The 15,408-nt window shown below is 47.1% G+C and overlaps 1 protein-coding gene across 1 annotated transcript in view; it reads right to left on the reverse strand.

Moving 5' to 3' along the window:
• Nucleotides 1–15,408, reverse strand: part of KDM7A (lysine demethylase 7A) — a 351,499-nt gene that overhangs the window by 197,046 nt on the left and 139,045 nt on the right. The window contains exon 3 of the mRNA XM_078668115.1: nucleotides 1,141–1,258. Coding sequence (XP_078524241.1) covers nucleotides 1,141–1,258 — 118 coding nt within the window. The remainder of the gene's footprint in view (nucleotides 1–1,140; nucleotides 1,259–15,408) is intronic.

Genomic DNA, 15,408 nt, shown 5'->3' on the forward strand with positions numbered 1-15,408 from the left:
CAACACTCCAGGAGAGTTGGGACAACTGGAACAACCAGACAATCTCCATACTCTAACACTGTGCTTGAAAGGATGGCTCGACCAAGTGTAGCGCGTTAGACGCATCAAGAGCAAAGAAGCAAGCCTCTCTCGACATCTTTAAACAGGAATCAATGATTTCTTGACTAAGTAGCAGTATCACCCAGTTATGCCCATGCCTCACCACGCAAAGTGAACATAGACCCAGAATTTCTGATTGTGTGGTCCATCTTTTTGAACAATGTAAATATTCTTATGTTATTTAATTCTGAACGATTCTGGCAGTCTTCCTGTATGCATAAAGGCAACACATCTTCTACAATAAACCTTGGAACCCTAAGAGCTTTGGTGGAAAAGTGATCAATGTCATGTGAACTGGACTGATTTCAACATGCCGTTACAAGTTGTGTATGACTAACAGTTACAACAAGTGGCCATCACCTCTTGCAAAGACCTAACCCTACCCCTGCAAATTTTACATCATAGATCCTTTGTTTGACCATGCTCCCTGCATTTACTTGTGCCATTAAAGTCATATGTGCCTGCTTCCAAATATGTACAACAATCTAAACACAAATTACTTCCAGACCCATGCCATATGAAGGTGTTAATGTGCAAAGCATGTGAATTTAGAATAGATTTCTAAACAAATGCTACTACCTGGCAAACTGTGCTTACCAATATAGACCGCCTTGTGCTTGTACCATCCACCTCCTACTCGCGCAGTTCAGGAAAGAGACATCTAAATTCATTTTCCGAAGGACTGCAGTGCATAGTTCATATCTGTAACCTTTGCTGAACAAGTACTCACTTTGGTTACGTTTTATGGGACGCTGTGTACATTATGTCAAGGACACTTTGCACATGCACTGGAAAATCCCTTATGTCTATCATAGGTATACCCAAAGTGTCTTTTCAGCAAGCAAAACACTACATTTGACCACAATTTCGCAACCGATTACAAAACAGCTTACATAAACGTGTTCTGGCCACAACAGGCTAATTCAGAAAATGCAGCCTCATTCAAAAAGTCCATAACTGACCAAACAATTATTGCAAATTGGTTTCAAAGTGCAATCATACCGAAGCCTGATAGAAAACCTCCCCTCATTCAACACATACCTTGGGAAGGAGCGAGCTTGGAGCTGTTCGACAAACGTCCGTGTCCCTGCCTGGACTGGTTTGGTACCATCATCTGCTTCCGAGTAGTCATGTCTGTGCCAGTTTCTCCGCTTCTTCACTGGAAAAGGAGGTAAATGAGAATTTATCAGCTAGAGCAGAGCCGGGTGTGGAAAGCTTTAGGGTATTAACAGATTAATTTAAGTATTGCTCCACATTTGCAATATAGTCATAAAATCCTCAAAGTAGAAACAGCACTTAAGATTGCTCTATACACTCACAGTAGTATTATTACACAGGAAAGCCACCGAAAGAAGTGCAATCCTATCTACTGAAATAGAGGTATTTAAAAAGCTGGCTGGGCCTTACCTTGTGCACTGATGACTTGGATGCACCAAGTGTGAAGTGAGAAGGGGCCAGGATTATATTCAAGGCCACTGGAATTATATGATTGTGCGGCCGCAGCATTTTACACATAATTAAGGATTTGCCACAATCCATTTGTCGCATTATCTGCAGATTTTAGCAACAACAAAAAAAGTTCTAGCTCAAACAAATCTAACGTTACTAACATTGCTTCAACACATGTTGCTGTGCAGTGGAAGGCCCTACGCAAAGGTTGAGTGGTCACCTTGCAGTTGCTTATTACTTTATCAGGGTGTTAAACCAGTACTAAGGAGGTGAAACATTTTCCGAGGCAAAGCTAACATGAGTAATAATTACAATTGTGAAGAAATAAAGCTTCAAAATGTGTCAACCTAAGTAGCAGCATTTGCTTTTTCTTGCTGCAGAAATTTAGTTAGACCAGCCACATAATTTGGTCAGTTTGCAGACCCTGATCTGCTTACTCAAATGATCTGGCAGGAGAAGTCTGCAAGATCGCAAACACATAAAACTGAATGTACAGTTGCTTAAGATGCTCTGAATCTTCTGAGAGGGTGGGAGCAGAGTAAGCCACTCTCATGGAACACTGGCAAAATACCAGCTAGAGGATCACAATAATTGAGAAACCGGAGAGGGGCCAGGTAAGGAGATTCGCAATAGAGGTATAGAAAGGGTCACAAGGGCTGGGGAGCAGGAAAGGGGAGAAGAATCTGCTCTTCTCGAATCTAGAGCCTAGAAAAGCAGAGACATCTCAGGAATCATATTGAACCGATTACTCATTACGGCTAGTGGGTGAGAGTGACACGGCAAGAAATTTGGGGAGAACCTACCACGAAAGAGTTCATGATCCAAATGTATTTTTTATGCTTGGGATCACAGAAAAAGAAATAGCAGCACCAGCAACTGAAAAACAGTAGCAAAAAGCCAGGCCAGGAGCCAAGGAGGAGAGTGAACATTAGCATGGCAAAAACTAGTTTGGTTATGAACGGTTTCCTTCACATTGGCTTAAAACTAGAGGCACTGCAACCTTCTCTTCTCCTTTAAGGACATTTTTTAATGGGTACAGCCGTTCTACAATGCTGATGCTTGTCCTAAAGGAACTAGGTTACTAAAACTGGAAAACTGCCTGCTCTCTGGAGATCTTGGGCGGATGATTATTTTCTGATGCTACCAAATAAAATCAATTTGATTGGCAGGAAACTGTTTCTTTGGTGAGTCCAAGAAAGAATGGTCAAAGTATATGTTCATAGAAGCTTCTAACCAATGGTAGAAGAGAAGATAAGGAACAGACCTATTAGTCCGCAGAGTCTCACCCCTTCAAATAGCTCTACCCATTCCAGCTAATAAAATCAATGAAAATCGAAGAGGCTTCCAAGACACGGAGGCTGAGATAGCGAGCACCGATGCTTAAGCAATACTGGGGCAATCTACATAAGACGTAAAGATTGCAAAGCAGAGGGCTTGGGGAAAACAGGAAAGTAAAAAACCAACATAGGCAGCTGCTGCTGAGATTGTTGGAGCTAATGAGGTCTACTAAACATAGTAAGGCTATTTTGGAAGAAAGATGGGGCGGGGGGGCACACTGGTCAGAGCATTATGAATATGGATTTACAAAACAAAAAGTGAAGAACAATAGCTGTGAAGAAGCCAAACAACGGAGACAGAGCTAAGAAAATGTAGAAATGTAGAGAAAGCTAAAATATACCTTACAACTTTAAAAGTTAGAGAAGAGGGGCTGCACAGGCACTGGTAGTCTATACTGTTGCAAAAACGACTGGACTATCAGATTTTGCAACACAGTGTTATCCTGAAAGAACCCGCTGGCCATCATCAGGCATCACCTTGTCCAATAACCCTAAAGCGTTATACAGAAAGATAGCAAAGCATGCGAACGACTAGGCCCTCACATAATTGTGGGATGGCATGAAGTGTTTGTATCCGACGTATGTACATCTACTACAAGATCCCCTCAAAAGGTAGTAAACAATTGAGGAAAGAGATGGCTAGAGGCAAGAAAAAAGTATACATGTGCTGCAATAATGTATGCCACAGACGAACGTACTTTAAACAACATTTGGAAACATGCCACCTTAAATGTCAGTAGTGAGCGGAGTATAAGGATCAAAAGTGGCCTATGAATCTTTTCAATAGAATATTAAGATCCCAAGTAGGCATCTGAGGTGCGCGTGGTGGAATAGCCCTTTAATCTTTCTACGAAGTCTTTAGTGAAAGTTCTATTCCAAGCTGAGATAGACTGTCTGCTCTACAAATAAGTTAACTTGATCAGAAGTGGAGGATAGAATGGCTTCCTTAAGGTAATAACGAGAACACTATAGGTGATGGGTTTGCAGTAAGTGGAAGTACAGATGTTCATTCACAATAATGTACAGACTGTTTCTTCTTTGCTGCATAGCATGCTAGCATAGCTGGACAGTGTGATTACTAAAGAATACTCATTCATTCTGACGGTAAATGAAAGTAACCACGTTTTAAAATGTCATGAGGCGAAATGCTACAATGAGGGACTGCAGATTTGGAAGGAAGATTTGGCAGACTATCGCCATCAACAAATCAGGGCACAATGCAATGTTCGATGCAGCTGTATGGACATCTCCGACAAATGGGAGTACTATACTGGTCTCGCTCATGTTGGTGAAACCAGATCTTTTTCAAGGACTCCTCTTGCTTCTCTTCTTACAGTGAATGCAGATATGCCTGAGCAGCTCATCCAGACAATCCTGTTGGGATAGGCAACATCTTCTAAAACTAAAATGAAAAACCGATCTCCTTACTCTGACTGCCCTCCAACGCTTCCATTACCACCACAATTATCCATAAACCCGGTTTGATGTACACCAGTGCTTGGTATGCCAGTTTCCACCATGTGGCATTTTCAATCTCCAAGGAAAAATACTGATGCCTATTTCACGACAGCTAGGCATGTCTATTTAAATTCCATGACCAACAGCAGTCGTTCTAATGCCGTACAGACTTCAAATAGCAGGCATGGTGGCCACATGCCATTAAAAGTAACTGTTAGCACGTTTTTGAAGACAACTGAATAGACTTCCCCTTCCGGCCATTAACTTCAAAATACTCTTTCAAACTTACAAATGTCTGTCTGGCACTGTACCTCTTTCTTGTTGCATCCCCATTAGACCCACCACAAAATTCAAACGGGGCAGAGTAGGCACTAAACCACTTAACCGACCTGCACAAATTAAAGATCATGCAACAACACTCTTTCGGGAAATGTATGTATGTATGTATGTATGTATGTATGTATGTATGCATGTATGTATGCATGTATGCATGTATCCTCCTCTGCCATAGAAAGGTTCAAGAAACTACTCTGCTGAAACAGCCCTTAAAGCAGGAACCTAGCAGAAACAATAGCAAATTCTACAAAAGCTGAAAGAAAAAAACCTGAACCGGCGAGAGAACTCCAGAATCTTAAATTTCTTCAGTCAAGTTTCTAAAATTTGCTATTGATATTGCAACCTTTATCCTTAGAAACCAAAGATAAACAGTATTGTGATCTCACTACCTTCCGCTCTAACAATAAGCTCATCCTAATAACTTCAGTGATAGGCCTAGTCCACAATGATGGCCCTTCATCTTAGAGTCTGGTTTCAAACCTTGCTTGCTTGCGAAATAAGGAGTCCTCCAAAGCCACCAGGCAATGCAGGAAAAGAACAGGCAGCGTGAGCCTACAAGCAGGAGGTCGTCCTCAAGCAGATAAGCTGCACCTTACAATGATGGCATCCCTGGACACTGGCACCCTCAGACTTGCTTAAAGATGCAGATAGGATGTGCAGTTTCGGAACCCCTTGGATTTCAAGGCATTCGAGACAAGATACCTCCCCTCAGGGACCGTCCTGTTACAACATACTTTCAACGGGCTGTGCACCACCCATGAATCTATAGGATGGGGGGGGGGGATCATAAACCTGAAAAGACAAGCTGAGTGCAGTCACATGTTTGAGTTATCAGTTCGTGTAAAGGCCCGACCTCCGTGAGGTGGTATTCAGGAGGCCAACATGTAGGCAAATGCAGGTAGACAACAGGTGTGTGAACATGATAGTGTTCAGAGCCTGCTAGGGTTCTACAATAACGAGCATCTCGTCCGCTTGGGAACGAAGCAATGTGGTGCCTAAATGAGACTTTAAATAGTCCACCCGCAATTAATTGATTGCCCACACTTCTCCCCTCGCTTGCGCTTGGATTTCACAAACTGACTTATGGAGGGGGAGAGGATGGGGGCAATGACTTAACGTCAAAGGGAAAATAAAAGACAATTTTTATTATGAAGTGTTAAAACTCACAAAATAACTTCAGGAACGCATGTGAAGTATGGCAACAACAGAATGACTTTGTATGAATGACAACATGTGGTAAGGGGTGGCCTTGAGACACTGGACTTCGACGCCGACGTCACCGATGGTGCCACCAGCCATGTTTTTTTCCGTGGAAATAACATGAATATACATCACACGAAACCGTGGAGCGCAGCTCGCCAAACTTCAAGCGAGCTGCAAGATAGGAGCTGGGACAGACGCTGCTTCATGAAAACAGCACCCTCGTGAAGGGTGGGCACACCATCCCGCCACAACCGAGAAGTAACCCGTCGGATGCCAGCAGGCTGGCAGGGACCCGAGCCTTCCTCCCGCACGCAGGGGGACTCATGGATGACGGAATAAAGCATGGCGGCCCAAGGTTTCACACCGCATCACGCATCTGTCGTGCCATGCTCGCTGACAAACCCACCCCTTCCCCTTCCGAATGGCACTGCCTCTTATTCTGTGGGGCTGCAATAAAGGTGCCGCTCACAGTTTACTGTATTAATTGGCATTTCAAGGCGACCATCTGCAGGCTCTGTATACGTTGGCGCGGCCCTCACTGCCCCAAGAGAAGAGCAGTTTAACTCTGCTGTTTATAGGTAATTATGCACACAAACTATGCGGCAGTTTAGCAGTCACACCAGTCTGATGCGGATTAGCAGGGGCTGCTTTTGTTCTGAACCCGCAAGAGTTTTGGGTGACAGCTAATTATTTATAATGATGGATTACCTGCTGGAGGCACGTGACCCAGACACTGACACAGCAAAAAGGTCCTTGGAAGAGACGGTCGGTCCCTCTCTGTCGGCCACGAACTGAACCATCGAACGTCAAACTAGAAGTTTGAAAGTTGGTGTTGGTGATAGATAAATAGAAAAAGACTGCTGGGGCGAGCACGTCCTACTCTCATAATCCAAGGACCAGAACCGTCTCCGCCCACGATCTGCGTTCTCAGCTGAGCCAACGAATAGGATTGTACTTCCAAACAACACAACACAGAATGACAACAAACCACTGTGCCTGGAGGGAATGCCAGGTCCGTGCCGTTCAAATGGGAGACACACACTATACAAATGCATGTACCATTTCATTTACTTATTTATAAAGTTTTATATATACTACTGCGACTCGATGACCTCCAATCAGAAACCACGAGGTCTCGGGAAGGAGGGAGGGAGAGAGCGAGAGAGACTGACTACAAAGACAGGCCCCTGTCTTTCCAACATTCACCATAGGTACTGCGTTGAGAGAAGGTGCGCTCGCCATGGCGCACAACTGAATCTTGCACCGAGTGCTCCAGAGGGAAGCGGTTTTGAAAACTAACAAGATTAAAAGTCTAATTGGCCTATGGACAGCAGGGGGGGGGGTAGGTGTAACGAGCATTGGCAAAGCCAATAGGTCTTGCCTATGCAAGAGCTATCGTTTTGGCAATGTGGTTTTGCCATCCTGTACACCAGTATGACTGCTGTACAGCATGGCTTAAAGTTGGTGGCGTGGAGAGTCCAACAGTTAAGAGGTGTGGGGGGCACCTCAGGGGTGGACTAGCTGCCTATTGACTACTAGTTCTTAACCCTTAAATCTACTAAATCTAGGATTTAAGGGACCCCCCCCCCCATCTCCCAACACCAGAACTTCAGCTCTGAACAACTTGCCCCAAGGAAGGCCTAAGAGCAGACCCATGTCAGTGACAACTTTGCCCACAGCACCAAAGCAAAAGAGAAATGCTTTGTTCCACCGACAACAGACTTGGAACTGCGCAATTGCGTCCCATACATGGTTAAACACTATACTCCCTAGCAGAGGGACCCCTGTGGAAACCTGATGCACCCTGCAACTCCTCTCTTTTTCTTTTTGCATTTGTCACCCCGAGTGGGACGGGTATGCTCGAAACCGGTCCCAGGATGCTTGTTTCCAGTCCAGGGAGGACCTGGCCTGGCAGTTCGGGCTGGACTGTTACCATGAGACACAGGGTCAAGACTGATTTGTATATGGCTGGGCCCAAACTGGAATGGCATGGTGAGCAAAAAAAACAATGTTTTTAGGCCCAGATCTCTGTACTGGGGTGAATGTATGACTTTGTTCTGCATTCTGTCCATCAATTGTTCTTTTTGCATTTGTCATCCCCTGGAATAGTGGCACTAGTCTCCTTCAAACTGCAGGTAAAACAACACTCCGGATTTGAACAATCGCTGGCCATCAGGCACTCAGTGGGCTTGCCGATATCCAGATGGTCTGGTGCACTGTGGAACTTTAGACCTGCCTTCCACAAAGTTACAGCCAGCCACTGCATTCCACTAGGCCACTGGATGTCCAAGTTACTTTCAGCACTACTTGTCGCTGCCCCTGCTGTTCGTCACCAGTCAGGCAACTGACCTCTTTACTAGACACTACTTTAAGAGGGAATTCCATCCAACCTTCGACCGACATCAGCAACCAGACCGCTGTTGCCTTTTTGCATCTTTCTCCCCCACAATTCCTGCTCAGTGGTAAAAGCAGATCTCCAGTGTCTCCCATTCACCACAAAGGACAGCCAGGACAACTCAATTCAGGCTCCACAGGCCAGGTAAAACTGAACTGACTCATGGCCGGGTCCTGGACTTACATCACCTTTACCCTGAAAGGGTACAACATTAACTCGACCTTTAAGTGACCGACTGTCATGCATGTCTTTTCCCACTGACTGCAATGTTAATTTTTCTCTGCATTATTGTCCATTGATTTTCTATTCCTTCAAAAATCTATAAATTCTGTTGTAGGAGTGCAATTCCATTCGTTGTCTGAATTAAGATTTAAAAAAAACGTTATTTGTATCAATTGGTGTCGGATTTCTCTCTAGTCAAGTCAATTACTTATCGTCCCTGTTGGTACTCTGAAATGCTCAACGCATGTTCCTCTAATAAAGCTTGACTCCTCTTTGCCACACTACCAGGACTGAGCTAAGGATTTATTAGTGTTAATCCAAGGACCATCTTTGGGGTATTGTTAGAGTATTACATGGTGAGGTCTAATCCCCACACCACATAATGAACAAGTTTCTTACCTTCGCAAAATGGGGAGGATGGGTGAGGCGGTAAGGAATCTATAACTAATCTATGTCTCTTACAGATCTATCGTTACCGTAGGTAAGTAACTCGTTCATCTAAAAGAGACAATACGTTCTAGATTCCTTACCTTAGAATAGATATTGGAGCAATACCAACCCCGGAGGTGGGTCTGCGAACTAAGTTCAAACCTGAAAGTTCTAAAGAACAGAACAGCCAAAGAAGCCGCCTCTTCGGACTTGGCTATCTAGGCAGTAATGTTTTGTGAACGTGTACAGAGATGGCCATGTAGCTGCCTGACTGATGCGATTGAGGGAGACTCCACGTCCTAAAGCAGTGGTAGCCGCTGTCATCCTGGTGTAATGGGTGCGCAGTCCATGGGAGGCTCCTTCTTTGCCAAAGAATAGCAAACTTTTATGCACAAAATGACCCACCTAGAGATGGTCCGTTTTTGCTAAGCCCAAACTTTTTTGGCACCCACGTAGCCAACAAAGAGCTGGTCACCCACCCAGAATTGCTTTGTGCGATCCAAATAAAATAAAAGCACACTTTTTGGATCCAGACGGTGGAGCCTTTCTTCCGCCTTAGAAGGATGCGGAAAGAAGGTGGGAAAAGTGATGGGTTGACCAATGTTGAAAGACGTAACCTCTCTGGAAAGAAAAGAAGGTTGAGTTCAAAGGACAACCTTGCCTGGATGAACAGCCAGAAAAGGAGATTTTTATATAAAGAGCTTGGAGCTCACTCATCCAGCGAGCAGAGGTGATGGCAACCAGAAAAGCAGTCTTTGAAGTCAAAAGTCTGAAAGGACACTTATGTAGTGGCTCAAAGGGAGCGCACATTAGATAAGTTAGAACTAAGTTCAAGTCCCGCTGGGGCTGAGCCAAGCATTAATACAGTGTTACTTTAGCATGAGCTTATTAGAAGTTTAAACATCATTTTACCTTTTGCTTTCTTTTGCACACAGTACACACGTTAGATATTGTTTCGAGTTAGACGGAGAGTTTTGCTTCACATGAGAATAACTTGTTTTTCTACATTGCTAGACTTGCTTTGTAAGCTTAGTCTGAACAGTGAGTGCCGAGGCCTTCAAGGTTATTTCAACACTGTTGCTTTTGTTCAAACTGATCAGCGCACGTTCTAAACATAACATTTATGCAGCTGTGGACAGCTCAGATACTGGCGCCTTTAATAATACACTGTGTAGGCATGATTGAACACACTTGAAGAACATTCATATACTGAGAGTTGTGCAGAACTCTATGTGATACACTCCTGCTAATCTCTGAGGTATGGGGTCGCCTATGCAAGCCTAAGAGACCTTCTTTAGTTCTAAAATAACCTACTAGCAAGGGAGGGTGAAATTTAGGTATATATTTAACCTGTTTCCAGTTAGCATTATAACATGCTTTCTCCCTTCGTATTTTATGCAATAAAACTATGGTGACAATCTTATTTATTATCATATGTCTGCTTGTATTAGCTAAGATGCTGCACCTGAGATCACGGCGTTAAAATGAACATTTTAAACTTGCTCGTGTCTCCCTTTACTCCCTGTTCTGGACTGGTATGAGAGTATAACGAAAGAGTGTTCATGTTTCCCACCTAACCTGAGGTATCCTAAGCCGCATGTTATGGGTTGTTTAATCATTGTTTACTTGGCAATAGGACGAAGAGCTAATGAGACACTGATGCTAGTCTGGTAGGGGATTTTGGGTACTAAGGTGAGTTTTTGGTACACACTAATTCACTGAGGTCCTGTGTCTGTGCACAGTTCTGTGACCGAGCAGAATCCCTGCAACAGGGCATTACGAAAGAGATGAGTAAAATGCCCTTAAGGAAGCGATTTACAGCAGGGGACTTGAAAAGAGAAGGCTGATCAAGAGCCAGAGAAAGACTGAAATGGCTGAGAGGTAGCCATTTAGAGTGCCCAGAGTAGAGCCCTGCTGGGCCAAAGAAAGGAGGAACAAGAGAACCACAGAAAGAGGGGCGGAAAGGGTATACACAGCCTTTGCTGTGCACCATGCCACAAATGTGTTCCATCTGCAGGCGTTTACCATATTAGTGGAGGAACGCCTGGCTGCCAAGATAACATCACAGACCTCGGGAGGAAGATCAAAGGCTGTCAACTGTCACCGCTCAATCTCAATGCAAGGAGGTGGAGACTGGACAGGTTCGGCTGGAGGACCGTCCCCTGCTGCTGTGACAGACAATCCTCTCGAATAGGCAGTCTGATAGGAGGATCGATGGCCATGTGTAACAGCTCGGGATACCAGACTCTTTGTGCCCAATCCTGAGCCACAAGGATGACTTGGGCCCGGTAGCGCCTGATCTTCTTCAGCACTCTGGGCAGAAGTGGTATAGGCGGAAAGGCGTATAGAAGACTGCAACTCCACTCGCGTCGAAAAGCATTGGCTAGCAAGTGCCGCTTTGGAATTTCCAACGTGCAGGATTGCTGACATTGTGTGTTCTCTTCGGTGGTAAATAGATCTAACCAAGGCTCTCCCCACTGCTGAAAGAGACCTTGCACCACCTCAGAGTGAAGACACCATTTGTGATCCATCATGCACCTGCGGCTGAGTTTGTCCGCCCTGACGTTCCGAGAACCTGCCATGTGTTGAACCACCAGGGATATGCCCTGATGTTCCAGCCATGTCCAGAGACGAAGAGCCTCTTGACAAAGGGTCCACGACCCTCCCCGCCCTGTTTGTTGCAGTACCACATGGCGGTGGTGTTGTCTGTGAACACCTGCACTACTCTTCCCCAGACAGGGGGAAGGAATGCTTTTAGTGCTATACAGACCGCCCAACGATCCAGAAGGTTGATGTGGAGCCCGGACTTAGCCAGAGACCAAAGGCCTCTGAACTCCACTCTCTCATGTGGCCGCCCCACTCCAGAAGTGATGCATCTGTCACCACTGTGAACTCTGGTTGGGAGAGGGAGAGGGATCTGCCGCTGACCCAATTGTGGTTCGTTAGCCACCACTGAAATTGCAGTGCAGTGCTCTCCAAGATCTGAACGCAATCAGACAGATTTCCCTGATGCTGTGCCCACTGGAACTTCAGGTCCCACTGCAGAGCCCGCATAAGCCACTTGGCATGATCAACTAGCAGGATGTGGGAGGCCATGAGAGCCAGCAGCCTCAGGTCATTCTGACTGAAGCCCGGGATAGAAACTGAAAAATTGGAATCATAACCCGAATATCCCGTACTCAGGATGATAAGCCCGAAACTGTGTTGTGTCCAGAACAGCTCCGATGAAAAGGAGTTTCGGAGAGGGAATCAGGTGTGACTGTCGTGTTTACAGTGAACCCTAGCGAGTGCAGCAGGTCCGCCGTAGTCTGGAGGTTGGAGACGACTGCCTGGGGTGAACCCGCATTCAATAGCCAGTTAGAGATAGGGGAAGACTGGAACCCTTGATCTGCGCAGATGAGCTGCGACCACCGCCATCACTTTCATGAAAACCTGAGGGGTGCTGGTAAGGCCAAAGGAGAGCACGGTAAACTGAAAGTGCTTGTGGCCTCCCGTGAACCGCAGGTAACGCCGGTGGGCCAGCAGGACAGGCATGTGAAAGTAAGTGTCCTGCAAGTCTAATCTTACCAACCAGTCTCCAGGGTCGAGGGCAAACAGTGTCAACATTTTGAACTTCTCCTTCCGGAGGAAGTGGTTGACGTTCCTGAGATCCAAGATAGGACAAAGGCCTTGGTCCTTCTTGGGCACCAGAAAGTGGTAAGACTAGCAACCACGACCTACTCCTGGGGCAGGAACTAGCTCGATGGCTCCCTTGGCCAAGAGAGCCGTAACTTCCTGTTGGAGGAGGGCCAGATGATCCTCCGACATGCGATGGTGCGGAGGTGGCATGGATGATGGGGTAGTCTCGAAGAGGAGGGAGTAGCCCCTTTGGATATCTGCAAAACCTACCTGTCCGATGTGATGGTGCGCCAGTGGGGGAGGTGATGGTGAATCCTTCCACCCACTAGCGATTGGTGGCCCTGAAAAGTAGGACTAGGAGGGTATGGAGGCTGCTGCAGAGGGGGCGCTGCTGGACTGGCCTTCTCGCTGGCCCACAGATCCATGACAGTGGATCCCATGTCCCTGGCAGCGCAGGGGCTGGACAGCTTGCGCCGGCCTGTGGCTCTGGGTGGAACGTGACAGGGCACCCCTTCCGTAGCCACTAAAGGGGTGAAAAGCAGACTGCATAGGGCGGGTGGTGGAGAGGCCCAAGGACCTGGCCGTAGCCTGGGAGTCCTTAAAGCGCTCTAGCGCGTTGTCTGCTTTGTCGCGGAACAGGCGACGGCCATCAAAAGGCATGTCCAGGAAGGTAACCTGGACATCCACAGAAAAACCAGTTGACCTCAGCCTGGCGTAGCGTCGAAGGGCTACCGATGTTGAAATCACACTGCCTAGCGACTCGGCAGTGTCCAGTTCACATCTAATGTCAAACTTAGCTGCGTCCCTCCCCTCGATGACTGCACAGGAGAGCACAGCCTGGGCCTCCTACAGGGACTGTGGCAGCACCTGCACTACCATTTCCCACACAGAGTGGGAGTAACGGCCCAACAGACATGCGGTGTTTACCAACCGCAGCCCCAAGCTGGAGGAAGAAAACATCTTCCCAAGATGGTCCAGCTTTTTGGGTTCCCTATCAGGTGCTGCGTTAGGGAATGCGCCCTTGGACATAGAGGCTTGGATCACCAAGCTCTCAGGGGTGGGGGTGTTGGGAGAGAAAAGAGGGGTCGCCCAGATCCGGGCGGTGGCATCTGGCAATCATTCTATCCACAGGAGACCCGGTGTTGGGCCTGGACCAGGTGCCTAATAGGATGTCGGTTAGGGTTTCATTGAAAGGCAGCGGGGGCTCCGAAGAGGCCGCTACTGGTTGAAGCACCTCCGTCAGGAGATTTGTCCTGATTGCCACCATAGGAAGCTAGAGGGCCTCGGCCAACCTACGCAACACCACTGCTTAAGAAGCACCCTCCTCCGTAGCCACGGTAGGAGGAGACAGCATGCCAAGGTCTAGGGAGGTATCCAGACCACTGGCTTCCCCCAACTCCTCTCTCCAGTCTGGTTCCTCCAACTGGTCAGCTAAAGGGTCCACAGACCCATTCCAGTCCTCACCCTCCTCTGGCTGCCAATCAGGCCTATAGGGAACGCCAGGGTACAACAGAGGTACAAAAGTACAGCTCGGAACCGGAATCGGTCGATGTCGGTACAGATCCATGGCCAAGTCAAAGTGGAGGCCAGGGTAGACGGCGGCTGGGGATAGAACCGGCGTTGGTTGCAAATGTGGTGCTGGTGGATTCGGCAACTGGGGGAGGTGTAACAAGGTCAACCGGCGCAGATCTGCAATCGGAGCCGCCGCCATCAAAGGTCCAGGGCACACAGCAAAGTCCAAGTGGCCCGAAGGCGCGCCAGCGGAGTCGGGCTGGCCAAGGATCGCATGCATCGCTTCGTAGAAAATCCGAAGCTGGGCAGGGGTAGCTCCAGCTCCCGGAAAAGGAGGGAAACTCTGAGTCGACCCTTCAGGCTCTGCACACAGAGCTGCAGGACAGGCACCGTCCGCATCCCTCGTCCGAAGGACGGTGAGAAGGCGAAGAGCGACGATGCTTCTTCGACTTATTCTTGTGGTTCGACTCACCTGAGGAGGGCAAATACTTTGATGACAAGTGGTGGTCAGTCCGCGACTAGTCCCTTGACCTCCCACCCTACCGGGACCTCGAACGGCATGGAGCGAACTGCCTGGCCTCAAAAGCTTTCGGGACCGCTTCCGCAAACACTTCGGATTCATGGCCCGGCTGTCAGAGCACGACTTGGGATCATGGTCGAGCTACAGGCACCACAGGCACATGCGGTAAGGGTCCTTAACCGACTTCAGCTTGAGACATGTGTCGCAAGCCTTGAAGCTGGGCCGAGGACGACTGGGCATCCCTGCTTGCATCAGGAGTCGATTGACTCAAAAACGGTGTAGACAAAATTCGCAATACAGTCAGTAAAAAAGTGGCTGAGGGTACCGGATCTGCGCTGGATGGCGTGGAAAAATAAAGAACTGACGTCAGTGCACAAGGGCAGCATCTAAGCAGATACCGCAACGTCACTCTGGAGACCACAATGCCAACGACGAACACAGTCGACCAACGCCACCTTTTGACGGGCAAGGGTACTGCTGACAAAAAAATTATCTGGATCCAGTCTGACGCTTGGTGGTAAGTCTAAGGTAAGGAATCTATAATTAATTGTCTCTTTCATATACTCCACTTTCATACCCACAGTTTAGAAACATGCGGAGAACCTGTGCTCCAGTTTCATCCCATTTCTTGGGGACCAGGAAGTAACTGGCTTAAAATCTCTTTTCTATCGGTTAGCAAAGCCTGCTCTGCTGTACCTTTTGTTAGTAAATGCATTACTATGATTAAGGAAAGGAGACAGGTAAAGGATTCCTCGAGCTTGGTGCAGGGTACCACAAACGGTCATTTTGAAGGATTAATTTTCCAACATAGTCCATCTCCAAAGAAATCC

Source organism: Lissotriton helveticus, chromosome 1_1 (assembly GCF_964261635.1).
Source record: "Lissotriton helveticus chromosome 1_1, aLisHel1.1, whole genome shotgun sequence".
Taxonomy (NCBI): Eukaryota; Metazoa; Chordata; class Amphibia; order Caudata; family Salamandridae; genus Lissotriton; species Lissotriton helveticus.